Genomic DNA, 25352 nt, shown 5'->3' with positions numbered 1-25352 from the left:
ATTAAATAGGCTCAATAAATAGGCTTATTAAATAGGCTCATTAAATACTTATTAAATAGGCGTATTAAATAGACTTATTAAATAGACTTATTAAATAGGCATATTAAATAGGCTTATTAAATAGGCTTATTAAATAGGCTTATTAAATAGACTTATTAAATAGCCTCATTAATTAGACTTATTTTAGCAACTTAGGCTTATTAAATAGGCTTATTTCAGCAACTTAGACTTATTAAATAGCCTTATTTCAGCAACTTAGGCTTATTAAAAAAGCTCATTTCAGCAACTTAGGCTTATTAAATAGCCTTATTTCAGCAACTTAGACTTATTAAATAGGCTTATTCAGCAACTTAGGCTTATCAAATAGCCTTATTAAATAGACTTATTTTAGTAACTTAGGCTTATTAAATAGGCTTATTTCAGCAACTTAGACTTATTAAAAAGCCTTATTTCAGCAACTTAGTCTTATGAAATAGGCTTATTTCAGCAACTTAGGCTTATTAAACAGCCTTATTAAATAGGCTTATTTCAGCAACTTGGGCTTAATAAATAGGCTTATTTCAGCAACGTAGACTTATTAAATAGGCTTTTTAAATAGGCTTATTAAATAGACTTATTAAATAGGCGTATGAAATGGGCTCAATAAATAGGCTTATTAAATAGGCTCAATAAATAGGCTTATTAAATAGGCTCAATAAATAGGCTCATTAAATAGGCTCAATAAATAGGCTTATTAAATAGGCGCATTAAATACTTATTAAATAGGCTTATTAATTAGACTTATTAAATAGACTTATTAAATAGGCTTATTAAATAGACTTATTAAATAGGCTTATTAAAAAGGCTTATTAAATAGACTTATTAAATAGGCTCATTAAATACTTATTAAATAGGTTTATTAAATAGGCGTATTAAATAGGCTCATTAAATAGGATTATAAAATAGGCTTATTAAATAGGCTTATTAAATAAACTTATTAAATAGCCTCATTAAATAGGCTTATTTTAGCAACTTAGGCTTATTAAATAGGCTTAATTCAGCAACTTATGCTTATTAAATAGCCTTATTATATAGGCTTATTTCAGCAACTTAGGCTTATTAAATAAGCTTATTTCAGCAACTTAGACTTATTAAATAGGCCTATTAAATAGGCTTATTAAATAGACTTATTAAATAGGCTGATTAAATACTTATTAAATAGGCTTATTAAATAGGCTTATTAAATAGGCTTATTAAATAGGCTTATTAAATAGGCTTATTAAATAGGCTCAATAAATAGGCTTACTAAATAGGCTCAATAAATAGGCTTATTAAATAGGTTCAATAAATAGGCTTATTAAATAGGCTCAATAAATAGGCTTATTAAATAGGCTCATTGAATACTTATTAAATAGGCTTATTAAATAGACTTATTAAATAGACTTATTAAATAGGCTTATTAAATAGACGTTATTAAATAGGCTTATTAATAAGGCTTATTAAATAGAATTAATAAATAGGCTCATTAAATACTTATTAAATAGGTTTATTAAATAGGCGTATTAAATAGGCTTATTAAATAGGCGTATTAAATAGGCTTATTAAATAGGCTTATTAAATGGACTTATTAAATAGCCTCATTAAATAGGCTTATTTTAGCAACTTAGGCTTATTAAATAGGTTTATTTCAGCAACTTAGACTTATTAAATAGGCTTATTAAATAGGCTTATTAAATAGACTTATTAAATAGCCTCATTAAATAGACTTATTTTAGCAACTTAGGCTTATTAAATAGGCTTATTTCAGCAACTTAGACTTATTAAATAGCCTTATTTCAGCAACTTAGGCTTATTAAAAAAGCTCATTTCAGCAACTTAGGCTTATTAAATAGCCTTATTTCAGCAACTTAGACTTATTAAATAGGCTTATTCAGCAACTTAGGCTTATCAAATAGCCTTATTAAATAGACTTATTTTAGTAACTTAGGCTTATTAAATAGGCTTATTTCAGCAACTAGTTTTAGTTGACTTAATTTAATCACAAGCCCTCTGATGTTGACATGTAGAACACCAACACCTTTCCTGCCAGAAAAATCTACAGAATTATACGGGCTCTTTTCATTTGGGCCAGGATGAAGCTCAATACCACCCAGGAATAAGAAAAGTAGAATTAACAGTTTGCATAAGTATTTTCTGTGAAAGGATGAAGAGCGGCGAACCTTGGACGAATAGCAGCAGCTCGCAGATGGTGTTATTTTTAAGAGCAGAATGAAGTTTGGAAGGAGTGCTGGTGAAGTAATGGGACAAAGATAGGGTTTAAAAGGATACAATGATGGAGTGTAGAAGTGTTTATGAGCTGTTTCATTTGCAGGTGTAGTGGCAAATCGAGCAACAAGTATTGACGCAAAATAACGAGGGTAGCCGTTTGTAGAGTTGAGTGTGGCACTAGATATGGCCGGGATGGACAGCAGTAGGACACACAGCAGGAGAATTGCCATCTCTAAAATATCCGGGGTATACACAGATTTACACACAAGTGGAATAGAAAAATATATATACTTGTAGGCCGCGCGTGAGAAAAACGTCTTGCCGCACTCGTCACACATGCACGGCTTCTCGCCCATGTGCTAGGGTTTAACAGCGCCCACCCCCCTCTCCCAGACAGCAGATTCTTGGCTGTTGTGGGCTCGGCTGAACCGCTTGCACCGCCTCCTTTCCCCGCCGCAGGATGGTACTCGAGCTAGCCCTTCTTGAGCTCAGCCCACGACTGCAATGTCGTTTCTTGGCCTGCTCCACGTGAATGAGTTAGCTGCGGGGTTTGCCACGGTGTGACACATCAGCTGAGCGTCAGCACGCTCCAGGTACCACTGTCAGCGGCAGGTGGGTAGGCCTCCCAGCAGGTGGGTAGGCCTCCCAGCGGCAGGTGGGTAGGTCTCCCAGCAGGTAGGTAGACCTCCCAGCAGGTGGGTAGGGCTCTCCAGCGGCAGGTGGGTAGGCCTCCCAGCGGCAGGTGGGTAGGTCTCCCAGCGGTAGGTGGGTAGGCCTCCCAGCAGGTGGGTAGGCCTCCCAGCGGTAGGTGGGTAGGCCTCCCAGCAGGTGGGTAGGTCTCCCAGCGGCAGGTAGGTAGGCCTCCCAGCGGCAGGTGGGTAGGCCTCCCAGCGGCAGGTGGGTAGGCCTCTCCAGCAGGTGGGTAGGCCTCCCAGCGGCAGGTGGGTAGGCCTCTCCGGGGCACAGTGTGGTGAGCAGTGTGTGTGAACAGTGTGTGTGAACAGTGTGGTGAGCAGTGTGTGTGAACAGTGTGTGTGAACAGAGTGGTGAGCGTTTGTGGTGAGTGTGGTGAGTGTGTGGTGTGGTGAGTGTGTGGTGAGTGTAGTGTGGTGTTTGTGAGTGTGGTGTGTGTGTGGTGAGTGTGTGGTGAGCGTTTGTCGTGAGAGTGTGGTGTGTGTGGTGTGTGTTTGTGATGAATGTGGTGTGTGTGTGTGGTGAGTGTGGTGTGTGGTGTGTGTGTGGTGAGTGTGGTGTGTGTGGTGAGCGTGGTGAGCGTGGTGAGTGTGGTGAGCGTGTGTGTGGTGAGTGTGGTGGTGGTGTGTGGTAGTGGTGGTGTGGGGTGTGGTGGTTTGGGGTGTGGGGTGTAGGGGAGGTGGTGTGGTGTGGTGGTGTGGGGTGTAGGGGAGGTGGTGTGGTGGGGTGTGGTGGTGTGGTAGTGGTGGTGGTGTGGGGTGTGGTGGTGTGGGATGTGGTGGTGGTGTGGTGGTGATGGTGTGGTGGGGTGTGGTGGTGGTGGTGGTGTGGGGTGTGGTGGTGGTGGTAGTGGTGTGGGGTGTGGTGGTGGTGGTGGTGTGGTGGGGTGTGGGGTGTGGTAGTGGTGGTGGTGGTGTGGTGGTGGTGGTGTGGGGTGTGGTGGTGGTGGTGGTGTGGGGTATGGTGGTGTGGTGGTGGTGTGGGGTGTGGTAGTGGTGGTGTGGTGGTGTGGGGTGTGGTGGTGGTGGTGGTGTGGGGTGTGGTGGTGGTGTGGGGTGTGGTGGTGGTGGTGTGGGGTGTGGTGGTGGTGGTGTGGTGGTGGTGGTGTGCAGTGTATGGGTGGTGGTGTTCTTTGTGTTTGAGCGGGGAATGTTTTCTCGTGCCAGGACGTACTTCTGTGGACCGCCGTTCGCTTCGTTGGGATTTCGATTAGACGATTCTGGTGTTTTGGTTGTGGTGGTGGTGAGTTTGAATGGTTTTAAGATCGCTAACTTGGTTGAACACAGGCACATAGTGTAGAATTGTTGTTGGTAGATTGTTGAATGTGCGTAAAGTGTGTTTTGGTGTTACCTCGGGATACTCATAATGAATGGTCATTCAGTCCATGCTTATTTAATCCATTTAGAATGCAGTTAGACTGCAATAGTTATGTTGCATCATGGATATGTTGGTTAATATCTGATTCGGAAAGTGACTGATGGATACAGCAGACTCGGCCAAATTTGTGGATTCACCGCGAATTCTCAGATTTTGACGTGAATTAGCAACTCGTGGATTTTCGCCTCCTCGGCCAAAATGTGTAAATCTAACAACAGTGAAACCAACATTGGCGTTCTTGAAAATCCACGTGGCCGCCCCTACAGTGGAGCAATTGCATTTGTTTTACTGATTGTCCGTGTCGGGCGGTGGTGGTGGTGGTGGAGGGTTACGACACATTAACAATAACGCGAACTAACCCCCAAAAACATTAACGAATAATGCTGCTCGCGAAAAGCCTACGCGTTACACGAGTTGCATTTGTTTACAATGTGTGGGCAGAGTTTGATGCCGGTGGGGCGTGGCTCTGCTATCCACGTCGTGGGCCTGGTCTTCTGCGGCGTTCAGCAGGAATTGTCATCACCGATTTGGTCGTTTAGTGCTACACGTTTTAGTTTTTTCGTTTGCAAACTCGAGCGAACTCTGCAGAGACCCCGAGTTGGATTTCCTTGCTCACGGCCCAAAAACCGGTGTGACAATTATACTCTTTGGTTCTATTCGGTAAAAGTCACGTAGGTAAAAAAAGAAAAACAACAAAAAATCTAGAAGTGTGACAATTATCTGAACCGGTCGTGGGCCTCCCCGAGATCGACTCCGCCTAAAAGTAGTACCTTGTGTGACCTGTAAAACATCACTGCTGGGGAGACAAAGGGGTGCCGGGCGTGGTTTCTGGCCACCCACCCCCCTCGTGTGCCACAGTGCCGGTAACCTTCGCAGGTGCTGCTGCTCGCCACTAACAGCGCTTGCCCCCGACAGCCTGTTCGAGGCTACACGGGGGATCTTTGTCTTTGGCGGCGACGGCGCAGGAGGTGCGCGCAGGAGGCCGAACGGCGTCCGGAGGAGCGAGGAGACGCGACCCGCGGAGAGCTTCCATGGAGAGAGGCGGGAGCGGGGCGAGAGAGAGAGGGGGCCAAGGAACGGGGCGAGGGAGGCCTGAGGGAGAGCATCGAAGGGGGGCGGACGAACGGCAGCGAGGGACCGGGGCTCGCTTCGAGGGGCACAGGAACTTGGCGGAACCGGGGAGCGGGAGGGGAAGAGGGGAGAGAGAGACGGGGCGGCAGGAGTCGAGGGGCGGAGACGTGGCGAGCGGGAGGCAGCGAGACCTGACGGCGTGGGGGACGCAGCGAGAGAGAGAGAGAGAGAGATCGCCATCAGAGGAATTTCATGCAACGATTTTTAAGGGAGAGGTTAGGGGCGCACAGTTCGGAAGGAGCGAGAGAGACGATGGGGCTGGAAGAGTCGAGGGGCAAAGACGTGGCGAGAGAGAGGCAAAGAGATGGGGAGGCGAGGGCACAGCAGGAAGAGAGAGAGAGACATCAGAGGGCGCCTCACCTTCAGCGACTTGTAAGCGAGAGGTTAGGGGGGTTCAGTTGGGAAGGAGGGAGAGAGACGGGGGGACAGGGAGGGAGAGAGACGGGGGGGCAGGGAGGGAGAGAGATGGGGGGCAGGGAGGGAGAGAGATGGGGGGGCAGGGAGGGAGAGAGCGAGGTGTGGAGGGGGGCTTCGATCTACGACCCTTGAGGGAGAGTTTACCCCAAGTGGGTGAAGAGAGAGGGGGGAAGGGAGACAGTAAGTAGTGGGAGAGTAGCGTGGGGGCGTGGGGAGCAGGATGGAAGAGAAATGATTATCTGAACCTGTCCTGGGTCTCCCCTATGTCGATTCAGCCTCAAATGAGTACCTGGTGCAATGTTTAAACATCATCACTGGGGAGACAAAGGCGGACGGGCGTGGTGTTGGCCACCCACCCCCTCGTGTGCCACAGTGCCGGCCTTCATAGGTGCTCGCTGACAGCGCTTGCCCCGACAGTCTGTGTAGGTTCCGTGGTGGGGGGGGGGGGGGTCTTTGTCTTTGTTACCGTATTATTAAAATTTTCTGAAGTAAAGCTTTTGATCAGAAGCAACCTGGCCACAAATGACAGCTTAACGAAGTGACCCATCGTAACGTGAAACTTTATGGCAGCCAGATAGTCTGAAAGCGTGACGTTGATCTAGAATTCGGAGGGAGGAAAAACAGAGAACCCAGATAAAAATCCACGCAATGACGGGGAGAGAGACAGGCGAACTCCGAATGTGCAGCAGGCGTTTTGGAACAAACTCACGACCTCCTCTATAACCAGGTGAAGTAGTCCACGTCTTTTCAGACACCGTTGTGTCATTTACGTTTTTAATTTCTCAGCGTTTCCGTTCCTTCATTCTCGCGAGTCACGTACGGTTGCGTTGGAACGTTCGCCAGCCGTTGATTGCGCTACGTAACACAATCTTTCTTGTTTCCTGGATCGTCGGTGTTACTGCCTAATCGCTTATGCCTAAAAAGTTTACAAATATATACGAAGGTGACATCGTCACAGCGGAGACGCGCTTCGCCGCTCCTGACGCCGTTGTCCGACTTGACCACCCGAGTGTGACATTGTGGCCGTTGCCCTGCGTCTACATCAGCAGCCGTGCGGCAAGAACAAGCACGTGACACGTGGACACGCTGCACGATGGCCACTCCAGCAAGGTCTTTATCAGGGTAGATGTAATTTTTTTGTGGGTAATCGACAAATCAACTGAAATTAAAATATATCAGTGGTCTGAAGATAGCGACAACAGCAATTGTAAATCCGCTGCCAGCAGCGGACATTGGAAGATTTGCGGACATTGGAAGATTTGCGGATAATATGCCGACGGTTTCTAGCTTACGCAGTGCTGTTGTTAGACAGCACAACTCGCATTTGGGTGGGTTAAAAGTTAAAATCCTTGGTCAGGAATGAAGTCAGCTCATGGTCTCTCTGGTGATTGATAACGCGTCACTTTCTTAGCCAGGTCACTCGCGGTTATGCTCCATATAATCCAATCCTGGCCATATGAATGTGGAATGTCCACCTGTAACTCAGATCCACCAACAAAGTTGAGCACCAACCCAATTTTGATTTAAAGCTTTCGTGACTGCAGTGATTCATATTCTTGGTTCTTTCGGTAAAGTCACGTTGAAGGGAAACAATAAAATAATAAAATATATATAAACAATAAAATTATCATGACGTTTCGACTGTAACACAAACAGTCATCATCAGGTGTGAAAAAATCAACGGCAAGATGATGATTTACAAACACAGACACAATTTCAACCGAGAGGATGGTTTCAAATTAAGCAACCATTGGAAAGATGTTCCAAATCGAACTAAACATTAAACTAATTTCAATGGTACAGTATATTTTTCGAGTAGTGGTACCCCAAACTTTCGCAGCTCTTATAAATTCCCATTTTCACACCATCAATAGGTAAACTCCCCCTCCCCCCTTTCCCCCCCCACGCCAAACTGCAAGTCCACTGGCACGTACACCACCTCTTTCCTAAAATCAACCAATCAAATGCTAATTTTTATGCTAATTTCTTTGTCAGAACACCTTGTTTGCTCGCACACAGGTCCGATGTCTGAGCGTGGTTGTGTTTCGCTAAATTCTCCTGTTTGATGAGTACTAGGTGCCTCGGTGAATGTATATACTCTAACTTTAACATAGCTATTTCTGTGACCAGTTACTAGCTAATCACTCAGCTATTTCAATGCTAAATTCGATGCTAATTCCTTTGTCAAGGTGCTTGGTCTTCTTTATCTTCTCACACAGCTTAAAGGTCGTGATCTAAGCGTGGCTTCTTCCACTCCAGCGCTGTCCTCCAGACAGGCTCGTCCCTTCACCTGATGAAGGCCGCTTGTGTTGTGGCCGAAACGTCGTGATTTTTTGTTATTTTATTTTCACCTACGTGACTTTACCCAATAGAACCAAAGAGTATGGACTGTGTTACAGTTGAAACGTCGTGAGAATTGTTTTATATATTTTATTATTTTATTGTTTCCCTTCAACGTGGCTTTACCGAAAGAACCAAGAATATCAGCAACCCAATGTCAATGTCGAGCAGGGGGACACTTGCTTACATTTCAGATGACTGAGTTTCACTCTGGTGTTACGTGTTTAGTGTCGGCCGTACGTTCATGCACAGGGTAATTGTGCAAACACATGGGGAAGTACTGTGCTCATTTTACATTAAAACACAACTGGAAACAGCAGATTAATGCTCACCTGGGACAGCTTTTTTAGATGGACCAGAATAAAAATATTTACGTAAAAAGGTAGATGTGAGCAAGTTGGAGTTTAGAACGCTGAACTTGAAAATTCAACACTTAGGCTTTCGTGACCAATATCCATAAGTTTTTTTTATATATACGGAAACAGGAGGATTTCTCCATAGCTCTGGCTGCTGCTGCCTGATGAGGCTGGCTGTAATTACTGGCAAAACATCACAGTACTCGAATTGTAAATGTTGTGTGGGGGTTTATTATCCAACACACAACCAACCGGTGTGCTGAATTGGCATGAATTCTAGATTTGAAGCTTTCGTGACTGCAAGGATCCATACTCTTTGGTTCTATTCGGTAAAGTCACGTAGGTAAAAAAATAAAACGTCGTGATTTTTGTTTAATGTTTTACCTACGTGACTTTACCGAATAGAACCAAAGAGTATGAATTGGCATGCTTTGTTTACATGACAAACCTTGCTGATTGGCTGTGTTGCGAGGTGGTGGTGGATGTAACGACACATTTACGTGAGCTAACCCAAAAAAAAAACCTCATGGCTGATAAATAAAGGTAACATAGCAACGTGGCCTGAAGACTAAAATGTTGAATTGGTGCGTACTGCCTGCTGTGATATACGGTTTAGAGACACAGCCATCAACCGACAATAAAACTGAACGAAAACTGGAAATAACGTAAATAGGCTTGTCGAGACGCACATTTGGAAATTGCGCCGAGAGACAGGAAGAAGAACACGTGGATCAGAAAACAAGCAGGTTGATGAAAACATTCAAAAGTGAGCGGGCTTGGGCAGGACACATCACTGGAAGGGTTTCATGACCAACATTCAAGGACACTCGATGGAGTGGAAGCCAAGAAACGAGATGCCTCCGAGTGGAGCCGAAGTGATGAAATCATTCGTAATAAAGGTGATGAAATCACTTTAACATAGCTACTTCTGTGACCAGTCACAAGCTAATCCCTCAACTGTTTCAATGCTAAATTCTCCTGTTTGATAAGTAAACCCCTTTGTCAAGGTGCCTCACTTCTCTCAACCGGCTTCAAAGACGCTGCGAATCTCAGCAGTGTTCATTGTAGCTCTGTCGTCCAGACAGGTTTGTTCCTTTCACCTGAAGAAGGCCACTTGTGTTGTGGCCGAAACGTCGTGAGAATTTTATTATTTTATTCTCATTCTACGTGACTTTACCGAAAGAACCAAAGAAGGTGATGAAATCAGCTCACGTGCTGTGGGTTGATCGTTGCATCGGCACAATCGTGAGAAGTGGCGGCGGTGGCGGTGGCTTGAGGCCTTCATCCAGCAGTGAATTTGATCGTTGATTTATTTATGATGTTTAAATTTAATCGCAGGCCAATCTTACGCGTAACGGGGTCACCCCCGTTGGAGCCTTTCAGCTGCGGCCGGTGTAAGTCGTGAACTGCCTCCACCTTCGGCGAAGACCGCAGAGAATTTATCATGAAACTCTGGCATCACTCTGGGGAAGCTGCGTATACGCCGCTACGCTCAACTGATTATATTTTAAATCACTAAGCAACTGGAAAGTATGTCAATTGTACGTGTGGTATAAGCCGCGCTTTGCATATTCACAGTGTGGTGCCTGTAATTTATGGAAACATTTTCTGTTTGTAAAAAGGGCTTAAGGCCATCCTCTTAAAACGCCTAACTTGGCGATCTTGGTATTGTGGATATCGGGAGGTGATTCGCCCTGAACTGCCCGTTTTAAATAGCGTTGTGCTTGTGCCCGTATGTATGCCGGCCTAAAAAAAGAAAAAATTCACCTGACAGGTGTCCTGTTGAAGAATTTACCCGTCGTACAACAGCAGTATCCTGCCTTGCTAAATGCAGAAAATGTGTTACATAATAATAACAAGCCTTCGCCGTGCACATGGGCGGTTCAGGGCAACTCACCTCCAGATGTCCACAATACCACGATCGCCAAGTTAGGCGTTTTAAGAGGATGGCCTTAAGCTCTTTTTTTTTATCCGAACCGGGACCTGGGGAATGCACAGGTTCCCGGTTCGGATAATAATAATGTTTTATTTTATGTTATTTTATTTTTTACCTACGTGACTTTACCGAATATAACCAAAGAGTATGGATCCTTGCAGTCACGAAAGCTTCAAATCTAGAATAAAAAAATTATAATATTCACTGGCATTGGCCGCGAGCGGGAATCGAACTCGGGTTGGCAGGTTCGTAGCGCAGCGCGCTGACGGCTACACCACCGCTCCCCTTCGCCAGGAGCACGGCGACGTCACTGCCCCCCCCCAACCACAGCCGCACAATCAACAACAACCGCACAACAACAACCGCACAATCAACAACAACGCTCGTGAATGCCTCGGCGGGGCGCGTTGTGGCGGCGCCCTCTTTGCGAGGTTTTCTAAGATCGGTTTCACACGACGGCTGTCTCCCCACAAATAATCTGTCTCATCGTGCCGCAGGGCCCAGGTGCCGCTAGCGCGCGACGTTCACCGCGGCCGTTTGAATTTGGGTTCTCGTGCGTGCGATTGGATTCGGGTGAATTAATGTTCAACGCTTTGTTTTATATCTCTCTCTCTCGTAATGTTGAGCGTAGGCGATCAAACCAGCCTGCAACCACAGCCACCTGGGGTGTGTTGTATATATAGGTGTTATGAAAATTGATGAAAATAATGAAAATTAAATGAAATTTGATATTTGCATAATTTATCCGAAATTATGTTAATCGGTGTAATTATGCGCATAAATTATGCTGATTCGAGAGATAATCGTATTAATTTATGCGAGTGGGCGTGGTTATGATAATGCAAGTCGTTATGGATTATCAGGTCGAGCCTCGGTGACGAGGATTGTGTTATGAATTGGAATAACGCAATTAATCGTATGCAGTGACGCAGGCGTTGTGAACGTGAATGAGAGAGAGTCGATTCGACTCTGCTCTTTAATTCCGTATTATCGATAAGGATATGATTACTCTCGATTGAACATTATGAATTATGTGTGTTAGGGATTATGTGTGGTGATAGTGTGCTTATGATAGGTCCCCAGGATTCAGATCTCATACGCAGAACAATATTATGCAGAATTTCAGGAAGAATCACACACAAACCTTCTGCTTTAATCAATTTTATTTCTAGCTAACTTTAATTTTTGGATAATATAAAAACTCAATCTCGGGATTTTGGAATTTCAACACAGCGTGAACATGATACCATCACGATTGCGTTGTTTCACCTCGATAGCGGCACCTGTGGTTAATTCCCGACGCGTAACGCAATCGATCGGTTGTTGAGAGAGAGATCAAAAACATGCGAACTATTCTATCAAACCTTAACTTTATAATATGCAAACTTGTATGCTTGAATTGTTACACAACACGGCACTTGGTCTTTGATTCGTATCCAATCCTTAATACATTCTGATATGCGAAGTTATTATGCTTGAAATCGTCAGCAAAGTACCACGTTGATGTTCGTTCATTGATTCATAACGATTATGAATTTAAAGCGTTCGACTGAAATACTTCTAATTGCCTTATCAACACCACTCGATGGCCGCAATGCTTCGTTACTTGAATTGTCACACAACACAGCATTCGGTCATTGATCATGCGCGGCCCTTAATGCAATTATTGTCACGTTGTTAACAATAGGATGACTGATTATTATGCAACGCTACTCGTTAAAAGGGCACTCCAACCAGTATTATTCTTGGAGTTACAAATATGCATTTGAATTCGTTATTTCATTCGTGGATACCAGCAAGATTATGTAGAAAGAAAAATATTAACGAACGACTCAAGTATTTCTAATCGACTTCTCAACGCAACTCAATGGGTGGCGATGTTTCCTTTTGAGATCCTTATCTCGGGCAAATCTTTTAATTAATTGTGGCCAGACCCTTGACAGGGAACCGGTTGAACCCGCTCTTCACCCCCGCGAGCGGCGCTCCGTGGTGAGGTGCCAAGAATTAATCCTTGTTAATGGGTCAGTTGGTAATTTTTGCGGTTAGAAGTACAGCCCCAGCACAATATTACAGAGGAAAATTATGAACACTCTTAAAAACGATAAATTATTCACTCGGTCGTTGCGATGTTTCCACAATCACGGATAATTCAATGGCTTGAGGTTTTAGGCTTTGTTAATGACCCGTGTGTGTGTTGAATGGTATGAGTGGTGAAAGAGTAGGCCAATGTTCGGAATCGATTCTTTGCGTCAAGCAGACGTCTGGTTTGTCGTGTAGTGGGGGGCAGTGTATCATACGTATCAGTTGATTCTTCTTTCAGTAGTTGGTTCGGACTCGACGGACGTTGGTGAACGAGTAGATACGTTGTTGTAGCTGAGATGACCGTCTGGTAGACGGCGTTAGAAGCACGCCCGCAGCGGCGCGGTTGTACGCGGACGGTAGGTAATGCGCGCAGTGCGTCTGCGAGCAGCAGGCACGCTGGTGCTCCGTCGTCGGCGGTTGTAGATTGCAGGCTCACGATTCGCTCGTGGTGGCGCTGGCCGCTAACAGCGGCAGCGGGTTGCCAATCGGCGACACTCGCCGATTCGGCGAGTTGTAGAGGCGTCTCCGGCGTCGGTGATGGCTGGTCTTCTGCTGAGATGAGTTGAGCGGGTCTTCTGCTGAGATGAGTAGAGATGAGTCTTCTTCTGTTGAGCTGAGTTGAGATGAGTCTTCTTCTGTTGAGCTGAGTTGAGATGAGTCTTCTTCTGTTGAGCTGCCCCCGAGGGCTGATGAGTTGATTTCAATGCTGAAACGGCTCCTTTTTATGCCAAAAATCTCTCTCCTTCTCGGCTCCCCCTCACGAGGCGGAGCTATCTTTGATCTGATCGTATGTCGGTAGGGGGGTTCGTGTGTCGGTGGTGGGGGGGGTTCGTGTGTCAGTGTGTATGTTTGTGTGTGTGTCATTTATGACACGGTTCTGTTCGGGTCTTTCCTCAAGCCATAAACATCAAGACAACAGACGCCTCGATTCATCTTGGTGGCGTCTGGTTGTCTACTCCATCCACCCAGAGAGAGGGGCGGGTTCCCCCCCCCCCCTTTTTCGTACACGTTTTCGACGCACAAAGAAATGGTTAAGATTTTTTTTAAGTTTAACATTTCACATCACAGTTGATATCTTATCATACACAGTTATGATCCTGCTTGTGATTCATAGTATTTGATTTCTTTTCAAGTGAAGATGCTCTTCTGAGCGTATGCATTTTATCACGTGCTGCAGGGAAAGACAAAGGTGGCCGGGATCTTCCCATCTCTCTATACTTTGCAAATATCATTTCGACTCCACATTCTACCAGCCTAATCCACCCCGTTACCTTGGCTCTTACTTAGTTTATTAATTTTCGTCACTTTGTGTGTTTATAAATGTGTGACAGTTTAACTTAAAGCTCGCTCACTCTTTTGCTGCCCGTGTGCAGGGTGGGGTGGGGGCTACTACTAAGTTCCGTGTGTGGCAGATGGTCCCCGCGATAACGATCTGTTTGCCCTAGCGTGAAATTCCTCTCTCGCGCTCTTCGAGAGAGACAAAGGTGGTCGGGAGCACCTCTTTATACTTTCGACTTATATTTCTCAAATACCATTTGGTCCCATGTTTGCCAAGACTCGTGTTTGTAACTACGTCCTCCCGACACCTCTCGGTTTTACCGAGGTTCGAATTGTTATGATGGAATTATTAAAAAGAAAAATAATTATCATCCTAAGTTTAAGAGGTCCGTTTCTTGATTGTTGGAATCCATATCCCTTGGTTCTGTAAGGTTCTATAATGGAATGTCGTGTAAGGTTAACACGTTATTATTAATATTATATTGCAATTTTCTTTAAAACTTTCTTTGCCTGGTTGCCGTGTGTGGGGTGGGGTGTGTCTCCTCATCAAACCCGGCTGGCTTTTCCAGATGGCCCCTTGTGATAAGGTGTAATTCCTGCTTCTCCGCGCTGTGAGAGAGACAAAGGTGGTCGGGGTTGCTTGGGATATTGTTTAAACTCTTTCGCAAGTTTGCCCGTTGTCTCATTCCTTCTCGATAACCTTTGATGTGACTCGGTATTCCTGCTCCAAGCTTTCAGTAAAAGTATTAAAGGTGAAAATCATTTGATAGCGAATTAATCATTGGATAATAATTCACTGATGTGTCTGGTGGCCTGTTCTTAATTGGAGTGAGCGTTAGGATCGCTAATTTTATCTTATTCTTGTTGTTGCCTCTTAATTTTTTTGTTGTTTTACTGGCAAATAAGGAAAAGAATATGTATACGATTTACCCTGTTGGCATCTCCGTGTCTAGTCTCTTGGTGTTCTGACCTCGGAGGGACCTTTCCTAAGGGGCCCATCAAACTCTTGTTCATCTGGAGATTTTTGCCGATAGCTGTTACATCCTCGCCTTGAGAGTTTTATTATTTCTTTATATATATGGCCTGTTTATGACCGACATCTGGTTTTTCGTGTTTCTGGCTTACGGGTTTGATTCATTAAAAAATATATATTGTTTGTCACGAAAGAAAGGAAAAAGAAATCTAGGTGTATGCATCCGTAAATATTCTTATGGATATTAATTGTGGAAAAAGGGCCGTATACAACAGGTGGTTTACTCTCCCCCCCCCCCCGGTTGTTGCAGCCTTTCCAGAATCCCTGCCTAAATTAAAACGTCGAGTTTAAATTTCGATTTAAAGCTTTCGTGACTGCAAGGATTCATCTTCTTTGGTTCTTTCGGTAAAGTCACGTAGAATGAGAATAAAATAATAAAATAACACAAAAAATTCTCACGACGTTTCGGCCACAACGCAAGCGGCCGTCTTCAGGTGAAAGGTACAGACCTGTCGGGACAACAGAGCTTCAATGTCTGTCGTCCCGACAGTTCTGTACCTTTCACCTGAAGACGGCCGCTTGCGTTGTGGCCGAAACGTCGTGAGAATTTTATTGTGTTATTTTGTTGTCGAGTTTGCATGCTAAGATTGGTCCACACACCAAGTTCCTACAGGGACGTCTCTCTCTTTAATGTGGAACACCGGAATGGAGTGAAATCACAGCTGACGCATCTGAAGGCATTCCTGTATTCCCCCGGGGAACGTTTCACCCCACACGTACGTGTGTGTGTATACACGTCTCTTAATAAAATGAGTGCAAACCTGCAAGGGCGTATATTTATATAATTACGTGTAAGTTGAAATTGATTTTTGTTGTTGCCACGGACAATGTATGCCATTTGAGACTCTGATGCAGCCGGACGTCATCAGTAAATGTCAAAGCAGCCAGACGAACTTCCCTCAACACGAGCAGCAGAGGGATTGTCAACACCGCTGGCGTTTCCCTTCGTACCCCAACTCCCATCGCTCGCGTCTTTTATTTTTACGCACAATTAAAGAGTCATTGCCCGAAACGCCGCCGACTGCATACACGTTTAAACATTTTGATTTAAAGCTTTCGTGACTGCAGTGATTCATATTCTTAGCTCTTTCGGTAAAGTCACGTAGAAGGGAAACAATAAAATAATAAAATATATATAAAATAATATATCTTCTTTGGTTATTTCGGTAAAGTCACGTAGTACGAGAATAAAATAATAAATTTATAAAATTTAATAATACAATAAAATTGCCATATATTTTATTATTTTGTTTCCCTTCAACGTGACTTTACCGAAAGAGCTAAGAATATAAATGTTTAAACATTCTTAAGGCCACGGTGTTGTTAAACGTTTTGCTGTTGTGGGTAATTATAACCGTCATCAGGTTGCGAGTTTGACATTTTAAATGTTTATTGCCGCATGAGCCGAGTGGAGCGGTGGCGCAGTGGTTAGCACACCGCCCGGGTTCGATTCCCCGCTCACGGCGGCGCGCATCAGTGGTAATATTCGAACCGGTCCTGGACCTGCCCACCCACCCCTCCCTCCCCACACTTCACCAGCCCCCACTGGCCAGAGTGGTCAAATATGGTGAATCACCCCCCCACCACCACCATCACCACCATCACGACCGACAACAACGGCGTGCGGAAGGGGTGAAGTGACCGTGACCATCATCCAGCAGTGGGTCAATCAAGGACTGACTTCAATCTTTATTTAAAGATTTCGTGACTGCAGGAATCCATATGTAGTAGGTAGAAAATAAAAAAAAAATATTTTATTTTATACCTACGTATAAGGTATATACCTACGTATAAAATAAAATGTTCATTCCGTAAAGTCACGTAGTAGGTATAAAATAAAAAAATATATTTTATTTTATACCTACGTATAAAATAAAATGTTCTTTCGGTAAAGTCACGTGGCTTTTCCGAAAGAACCAAAGCGTAAGGACTGACTTGGTCCTTACATTACGGAACACGTGACAAGCCACAGCAATGAGCATCACCCCCCCTGTCCCCCCCACCCCACACACACTTCCGCTCATATACGTCACTTCCGCCCACGCCCCTCACTTTCACTTCCTGCCCACGCCCGTCACTTTCTGCCCACGCCTCACTTCCGCCCATTTACGTCACTTCCGCCCACGCCCGTCACTTTCACTTCCTGCCCACACCTCACTTCCTGCCCACGCCTCACTTCCGCCCACACCTCACTTCCTGCCCACGCCTCACTTCCTGCCCACGCCTCACTTCCTGCCCACGCCCGTCACTTCCGCCCACGCCCCTTGGCTCTGCTGTTCGGTGGCTGAGCACGTGGGTGGGGTGCGGGTGGTGGTGGGGAGTTTCCCACAAGTCGACGAGAAGCGAGCGAGTGGCGAGCGGCACATCCGAAGGGCGACTCCACTCACAGTCGCCCGGGGCTCCGCACCGCCTCCACGCCCCCCGAGGTAAGAGACGGGACGCGGCGAGGATGGAGCGGTGGGGACGCCCGCGCCGTTCCTGGCCGTGCCCCCCGGTGGTCGACTCGGCCTCGAGTGAGCTCCTCGTCGGGTGCGGCCCTGGCGCTTGGTCCGCCCTCCCACCTCGTGCAACCTTTCCCCGGCCTTCGCGGCCCTGCTCGCCGGCAGCGCTTTGCCCCCGGCGGTCTTGCCGGAGGCTACCCGTGGGATCTTTGTCTTTGGGTACATCGAGCGTGACCTGAGACAGTGGGGGCCGAAGTTTGACTCCCTGCCGCGGTGAACGCGACGAGCGGAGAGAGCCTCGTGGCGTGTACACAAATCGATTAAAAAGCACCATATTCTTAGTTTTTTCGGTAAAGTCACGTTGAAGAGAAACAACAAAATAAAATAACAAAATATATATATTTTCTCTTCAACGTGACTTTACCGAAAAAACTAAGAATATGAATTACTGCAGTCACGAAAGCTTTAAATCAAAATTTAAAAAGCACCAGTCGGAATTTCGATTTAAAGCTTTCGTGACTGCAAGGATTCATCTTCTTTGGTTCTTTCGGTAAAGTCACCAACACGTAGAATGAGAATAAAAATAATAAATTGATTAAATAAAATAACACAATAAAATTCTCACGACGTTTCGGCCACAACACAAGCCGTTTCAATGCTAAATCCTATGCTAATTCCTTTGTCAAGGCGCTCTGTTTCTTCTCACACAGCTTAAAGGTCGCGGTCTGAGCTTGGCTTTGTTCACTCCAGCGCTGTCCTCCAGACAGTCTCGTCCCTTCACCTGATGAAGGCCACTTGTGTTGTGGCCAAAACGTCGTGAGAATTTTATTGTGTTATTTTATTTTATCAATTTATTATTTTATTCTCATTCTACGTGGTGACTTTACACAATACCTCCAGTCAAAATGTAAACAAAAAACATACTATGATAATATATAATGCATTGACCTTGAAACTGGTTGGTCCACACCAAGGGACGGCTTTCTTTCTAAGGGACAATGCCACATATATTATCATAGTATGTTTTTTGTTTGCATTTTGGCTGCAGGTATTGTGGTTAATGCAGTAGACATGATTCCTTGTTAAAAGGTTTCAGTTTTGTTGCCAGAAAAAAAGGGGAAAAACCCTATTATTATTACAAATCGTGCGATTGATAAAGAGTTGGAGCCGTGATTGGAATACGTGATTGTAGCGTTTCGCCAAGGCGAAATGCCAAAGTCGCTCGCGACACTGCCCCAGGCTTGGGGCTTGAGTCCCCTGCTGATGTCTCTCTGTGCGGCAGGATGTGGCGATCCACTCGGCATACAACCTCGCACTCCCCACCAAACATTCCCCGTATCCCTCCCCCCACCTCGATGTCCCAAGATCCCCGTCCTCTCATCCACCCCCCCCACCACCACCACCACGATCCGATTGTGTCGAGAAGATTCCAGAAGAATGGATTATTTAATAAAGAATTAAAGCTTTCGTGACTGCATAAATTAGTTGCTGTTTTTTTCGGTAAAGTCACGTATGTAGGAATACCATAACGTTATATTAAAATAAATCAATCACGACGTAAAGGTAACTTCCCTGTAGAAGTGTGTTAATAAAGAATTAAAGCTTCTGTGACTGCATAAATTACTCATTGGTTTTTTCGGTAAAGTCACGTATGTAGGAATACCATAACGTTATATTAAAACAAATAAATCACGACGTTTCCTCCTGCCCCGTCCTTTCTCTCTGGCCCCTCCCCCCACCTTCACTTCTTATTTAAGGCTTCCGTTTCATCCGACCTCACTTCTCTGTCCGTCCTTGCCTCTTGGTGTCTCTCTATTTCTGACTTGTACCTCGTATTTGTTCACTCTGTCTATGCTGGTATGTTCAATCCAGAGGTTGAACACGAAATTTAACACTCTTCTGAAATTCGTGGTCCGCCAGGTAAGTGTCTGTGTTGTTGACCTGACTGGTTGTGTATCACGTAATTTTCCTTAGGTTTGTTGAATTCTCGTCTCTCCTTGTTGTATTTGCCTCCGTGATTCGTTTCTTACGCCTGATGAGGATCGCTTGTGTTGCGGTTGAAACGTGATTGATTTGTTTTAATATAATGTTATGGTATTCCTACACACTTGACTTTACCGAAAAAACACAATGAGTAATGTATAATTTGTCTCATTGTTTTATCCCCGTTGTCTGTGAACTCGCGTTTGAACTCTGCGGTTTTCCCTTCGTCTCGTTGCGCCCCCGCGCGGTCCGTCTCTTTGCCGAACAACAATTGTGGTGATCGCATCGGTGCCCATCGAATGGTCGGCGATGATACCGCCCCCCCCGCCTTGCTGATCTCGATGCGGCGGTCATCGTTGTCGTCAGCCACGCGGTCATCGTTGTCGTCAGCCACGCTCGATCCTTGGCGGAGATGAAGACCCTCCCGCCAACCCACGGCCGTCTCTCACCGGTCGCTGGTGACGACGCACCAGCGATGTAACGCGACGCACGGCATCTCCCGCCCGCCTGTGCTTAAACACAAAACGTGCGCGCTCCTCCCGCACCCCCCCCCCCCTCGCAGATCGCATCGGGGCTACGCTAGCGATGACAATGATGACGACGATGACGACGACGATGTTGCTGCTGCTGCTGGTGGTGATGACGGGGGCGGCGGCGTCGGCAGACGTCTCGCCGATGCCTTCACCGTCCCAGCCGCCGTGCGGGCTGTGTCCCCCGGGCCACCACGTCTCGCTGCCGTGTTCCACCAAGGCCAGCGAGCAGCAGCAGCAACAGCTCCTCCTGGAGGACGCGTCCGACGTGGAGGCGCGTTGCACGCCGTGCCCGCCGCGCCACTACACGCAGTTCTGGAACTCCCTGGACCGGTGTCTCTACTGCGGCCCGCCGTGCAAGGAGGGCCAGCGGCTCGCAAAGGAGTGCAGCCCCACGCACGACCGCGTGTGCGAGTGCGAGCCGGGCACCTTCCTGATGCTGCCGCAGGAGTTCTGCGAGCGGCACAGCGGCTGTGCCGCCGGGCACGGCGTCGTCACCAAAGGCACGCGCGGGGTGGGGGGCGGGGCGGGGTGGGCGGGGAGGGGCTGGGCTACACCACGTGTGTCGTTGCCATTCGTCCGGCGATCGATTCGCCCGTGACCAAAGACGCCGCTCAATCGTTGCGTCCGATTTAATTAGTTGAATCGATAAGGGTTCGTTCCGCGTGGCCTCCCCCGTCAACAGATCCCTGCGGCGAAAAACGCATGAACGCCCAAACTCCCCGTTCATGCATTCTTCATTCATTGGCTAGAGGTTAAATCGTTCGCGCATTATTCCTGTTTGGCGCTGGAGATTGTTCCAATCTCCAGCGCCCATCGGGACAGAGCTCCTTCGCGCGCAGCGCGAGATTTCTACCCCACTCAGAAATCAATTGGTTCCTACTTTCACTCCTTTGATGATCATTCATTTGTAAACGTATTTACTGTGCCCCGCCGGCCAGTGCTCGTCAAGTCGGGGGGAATCTTATCTCCACTCTCCTATCTCCCAGTTATCTCCCAGCACCAATTTATGCCTATTCTTCTTCTTTCGTTCTTTCGGTAAAGTCACGTAGAAAGAGAATAAAATGATAAAATAACACAATAAAATTCTCACAACGTTTCGGCCACAACGCAAGTGGCCTTCAGGTGAAAGGAACAAACCTGTCGGGACGACAGAGCTACAATGAAGAAGGCCACTTGTGTAGTGGCCGAAGCGTCGTGAGAATTTTATTGTGTTATTTTATTATTTTATTCTCATTCTACGTGGTGACTTTACCGAAAGAACCAAAGAAGATGAATCCTTGCAGTCACGAAAGCTTTAAATCGAAATCTATGCCTATTCTCTTCTCATCTTTCTCTCTCTCTACGCATCTCTACATTTTGTCCCGCGTCTCTGCCCGCCCGTGCGCCCCCCCCCCCCGTCTCGCGTCTCCGTTGTTCCGCAGGATCCCCGCGCGAAGACACGCGCTGCGCCCCATGCCCTCGGGGATTCTTCTCCCCCGAGGCGTCGGCGGACGCCCCGTGCCGCCCACACACAAACTGCTCCGGCCCGGGCTCCATGGAGCTGCTGCCCGGGGCCTCCACGCACGACGCGCTCTGCTGGTCGGGCGCCCGCGTGGAGTCGCAAGCGTGGGGACGCGGGGCCGGCAGGTGACGCGTCGTTTTAGCGGCAACCGTAGATCGACGGCGTCAAATGTTGATTTAAAGCTTTCGTGACGGCAGTGGATTCATATTCTTGATTCTTTCGGTAAAGTCACCACGTAGAAGGGAAACAATAAAATAATAAAATATATATTAAACAATAAAATTCTCACGACGTTTCGACCGTAACGCAAGCGGTCATCATCAGGTGTGAAAAAACCAACGGTCGTGAGAATTGTATTGTTTTATATATATTTTATTACTTTATTGTTTCCCTTCAACGTGGTGACTTTACCGAAAGAACCAACAATATCAACGGCATCGTCGGAGGACCGCGCTACTGGCCTCGGAGGGCAGCCGGTGCGGATGCCGCACGTGCCCACTGGGGAGAGTGCTCCGGGCTGGACACGCGTTCGCAATCTGGTCCACGGTCACGTATTTATCCGTTTAAAAAGACTACTACAACCGCAGTACATTTTGGATGTGTGTGTGCGTGTACGTCTTTGAGAAATTGTAACGTAATTGTGAAGAGGTCGCCGGTGCATTCTCCACGTTGCAGGAATAGAAAACGATAGGAATGTTCGCCACTTGAACGAGACGCTAAATTCCACGCGATGGCGCGTGACCGACCGGTAGCACAGCGAGAGGTACGCTGACGCGGTCTCGCTGGCTACAGAAGCATTTTCTGAGTCCATACTCTTTGGTTCTATTCGGTAAAGTCACGTAGGTAAAAATAAAACAACAAAAATCACGACGTTTCGGCCACAACACAAGCGGCCTTCATCAGGTGAAGGGACCGGGCTGTCTCGAGGACAGCGCTGGAGTGAAACACAGCCACGCTCAGACCGCGGACCTTTAAGCTGAGTATGGATCCTTGCAGTCACGAAAGCTTTAAATCTAGAATGTTCTGAGTCGCCAACCCGGAACGGATCTCGGTTGCCTGACTGCAAGCTGGCACGACGCCCGCGCCTCCCAATTAGCGAACGAGCTGGCTACGTGCAGTGCGAAATAAGTACGGTGAAAAGTCCACCTTGCGAAAGGTGATCCCGGAACAACGCGCTTTACATCTCCTTCCCTTCCTTCCGCTGCAGAGCCTCCGTCGCCGCCGCCGCCTCGTCCGCCGCCCCGGCCAGAGGGCCCGTGCGACGCCGCGACCCTGCGGTTCGCGGGCGGCGTCCGCCGCCTGCCTCTGTCGTGCCTGGCCCACCGCGGCGCAGGGAAGGCCGCCCACGTCCGGGAGCTGCTGCTCGGCGCCATGGGCGACGCGGGGCGGCGGCGCGGGCGCGGGCGCGGGAAGCAGGGGGGGAGGAGGCTGGAGAAGCACGTGAAGCTGCTGCTGCTGCTCCGGGTTTGCGCGAGGAGACCGCCCCGCCGGGAGGAGGGTCGGTGAGGATGCACGGTTCGCCGTTGCGGAGAAAGACGTGGTCGAACAAGACGGGGGTGGGGGGGGGAAGGGCCTTTTAAATGGTCGTGTTGTAGTAGTCACGAACCGAGCGTGAGGGCTCAGAAACATTGATATAGCAACCATTTAAATCAATGTTTCAGCTGCCCAGCCGTGATTATATTGGGTTAAGTTCGGCGAGTTGACCGCGCAAAATTGCCATCTTAAAAGGTGATTTGTTCGAATAATTCTGGGTTTCAGAATTTAAAATGTTGGTTTGATCGCCATGCGCATAGGGAAGCCGTGGCTCCTGGTGGTAGTTCCGCGTGACATGCTGCTGTGGGCCGTTGGGCAAACTGCAGAAACATTTTTGGGAAAGAGATGACAGTTTTATATAAGCTGTAGCCGGAGTCTTTCAAGCCCGTCGATTGAAGCCCTCTAAATTATCCAATATAGAACACTCATCGCATTAATGAAATCGACTGTAGAGGGTTAAATAATTACACGATGAGTGGTGATGATGAGGTATGATTAATTAAATTACATTCCATAGCTTGTAACAGAGGACACACATTAAGGTTATCGCATGCCACAAACTGCTTTGGGGGCAACATAACAGTGACTAACTTTAATAAGCCCACATTATTAACAAACGCTTCCTCACGACTGAAACCTTTAATCGCTGAACATTTCAGACAATTTGCCCTGTTATAAGGTGCAGAAGAGTACGGCGTAGTTACGAACAGCGACCACCGTGACAGCTAAAATGTTACAAAAATCTCCGATTTGAAGAAGGTTCATCGATAAACACATTCTCCTGCGGAGGGAGCTGGTAGGAACGTTGGGTTGCTCGGTCAATGGCCAGGGTCAACGGCAGTGTGGTGTATTCCACAAATAGGTCCGACTGTGAGGGCGGGCACAAGCCGGCGTGAGTAGGTTAAACGTTGAGTTTTATAAGGGCACCACGGGGTGACCAGTCCCTCCCCACCCAGCCCCACCCCTCCCACCCCCCACCCAGCCCCTCCCCACCCTCCCCTCCTCACCCTCCCCACCCAGCCCCTCCCCTCCCATTTTTGGATGCACGACGGACGGACACAACAATAATCCCCTGTGGGCTGGTGGTGTAATAACCAGGAGGTTCCTGCCAGTACAAGCATGTGTTTTTCACGTGAAGAGAGAATGGAAATATATTTCAGCAGTATTCACAATCTCTCCTACAAGCAGGGCTCTCAACGTTTCCCTAGAATGCGTGCTGGCTTGGAGTTAGGAATTATTAGCAGAAGGCACTGCACCCAGAGAGTGTGAGATACACCCATCGTAAGAGTCCATGTTGTTGTGTAGGCCAATTAGTTTAAAGGGCAATGCATTACCGAAGGATATTTGTTTGAACAGTTTACCGCAAGTATGTGTGGTTAATGCAGACTGGATGCCTTGTAACAGGGGTCCGTTTCGTGTTTGAACATCTTAACACCTGCCGCCTTATTGCCAGTAAGGGTAAATCCTCCTTTTTGTATTATTCCATCGCTATGTTTATTGCTCCAAGTATCCTTACAATCAATCCAATGAGAGCTTTATACAAGAACAATAAGGATACACGAGGATATGATTTGTCAAAGTTCCCAGAAGAGTGTTGATGTGAACAAAAATAACAAAAAAAGATTTCGTTGGTGAGATTTCTAGAGAAACATTTCTGGAGCAGAGCGTAATGTACCTCTAAGTACTGGGGGACTGGTTAACGCAGTTCCTCCACATGTTTGTTGACAGCACAGTATTTTTATAGTTGCGTGTGCACGCGCGTCACATGACGTGTGCACGCATGACTTTTTTGGAATGTTCAATGTGTTTTTGTAATTGTCACGGATGGTTACGTGTCGACTGTTGAAACCTATGAATAAAAGTTGCACGAAATGTCCGCGCGTTCAAAATTCCTCGCCAATTCGGAGCGGATCCGAAATCCGCAAATACGTCGTCAGCTACGATCTGTCGTTTGCCGGCTGAATGCCTCCCTTCAATCGTGGCTGCGGTGGCAAAAAAGCCACCGAGCTTTTTCTGCCCGTGAGCTGTGATCTTACCGCCCCGTCTGCGTTCATCGGTTATCGCCCCCTTATCGCCGTGCCGCCCTGAACAAACTCAACAGAAGGCCTCCACGGTAATATTATATTGTCCTGAGAGGAGTTACGGTCGTCCTGAAGCCAACTCTACCAGAGCGAGAGAGAGAGAGGAGGCAGTGTGCGTAGAGTTGTGGTGGGCCCCCGAAAGTTCACCGCGACAAGTCAGGGGCCCCGATGCTGATGGGAAGATCGCCAGTTGGGGTAGACACGTGGCTGCGCCTCACCACGTGACCTCTTGACCCGCACGACTGAATCCGCATTCCTAAGGCTACGCGAGCACCCCGCACCCTTCCCGTGCGCTTAAAAGAACAGAACCCACATCCCCCAGTAGCCCCCCCCCCCAGCCTTAACAGCATGTTAGGGCAAATACTAATAGGAATCCACTGGAGACAGAGC

General features: G+C 47.1%; 1 protein-coding gene across 1 annotated transcript; it reads left to right on the top strand.

Annotated features, from left to right (window-relative positions):
• The first annotated feature begins 17052 nt into the window (after positions 1-17052).
• Positions 17053-24757, top strand: LOC142911135 (uncharacterized). Its single transcript, XM_076060215.1, has 4 exons — positions 17053-17316; positions 19877-20347; positions 21269-21473; positions 22556-24757. The coding sequence occupies exons 2-4, from the start codon at positions 19900-19902 to the stop codon at positions 22926-22928; spliced, it is 1026 nt and encodes a 341-aa protein (XP_075916330.1). The 5' UTR covers positions 17053-17316; positions 19877-19899; the 3' UTR covers positions 22929-24757.
• The last annotated feature ends 595 nt before the right edge of the window (positions 24758-25352 follow it).

Source organism: Petromyzon marinus, unplaced genomic scaffold, assembly GCF_048934315.1.
Source record: "Petromyzon marinus isolate PM22_M1 ecotype Great Lakes invasive population unplaced genomic scaffold, UKy_Petmar_22M1.pri1.0 PM_G_Scaffold_17, whole genome shotgun sequence".
Taxonomy (NCBI): Eukaryota; Metazoa; Chordata; class Hyperoartia; order Petromyzontiformes; family Petromyzontidae; genus Petromyzon; species Petromyzon marinus.
This window is presented reverse-complemented; position numbering and strand designations above follow the sequence as displayed.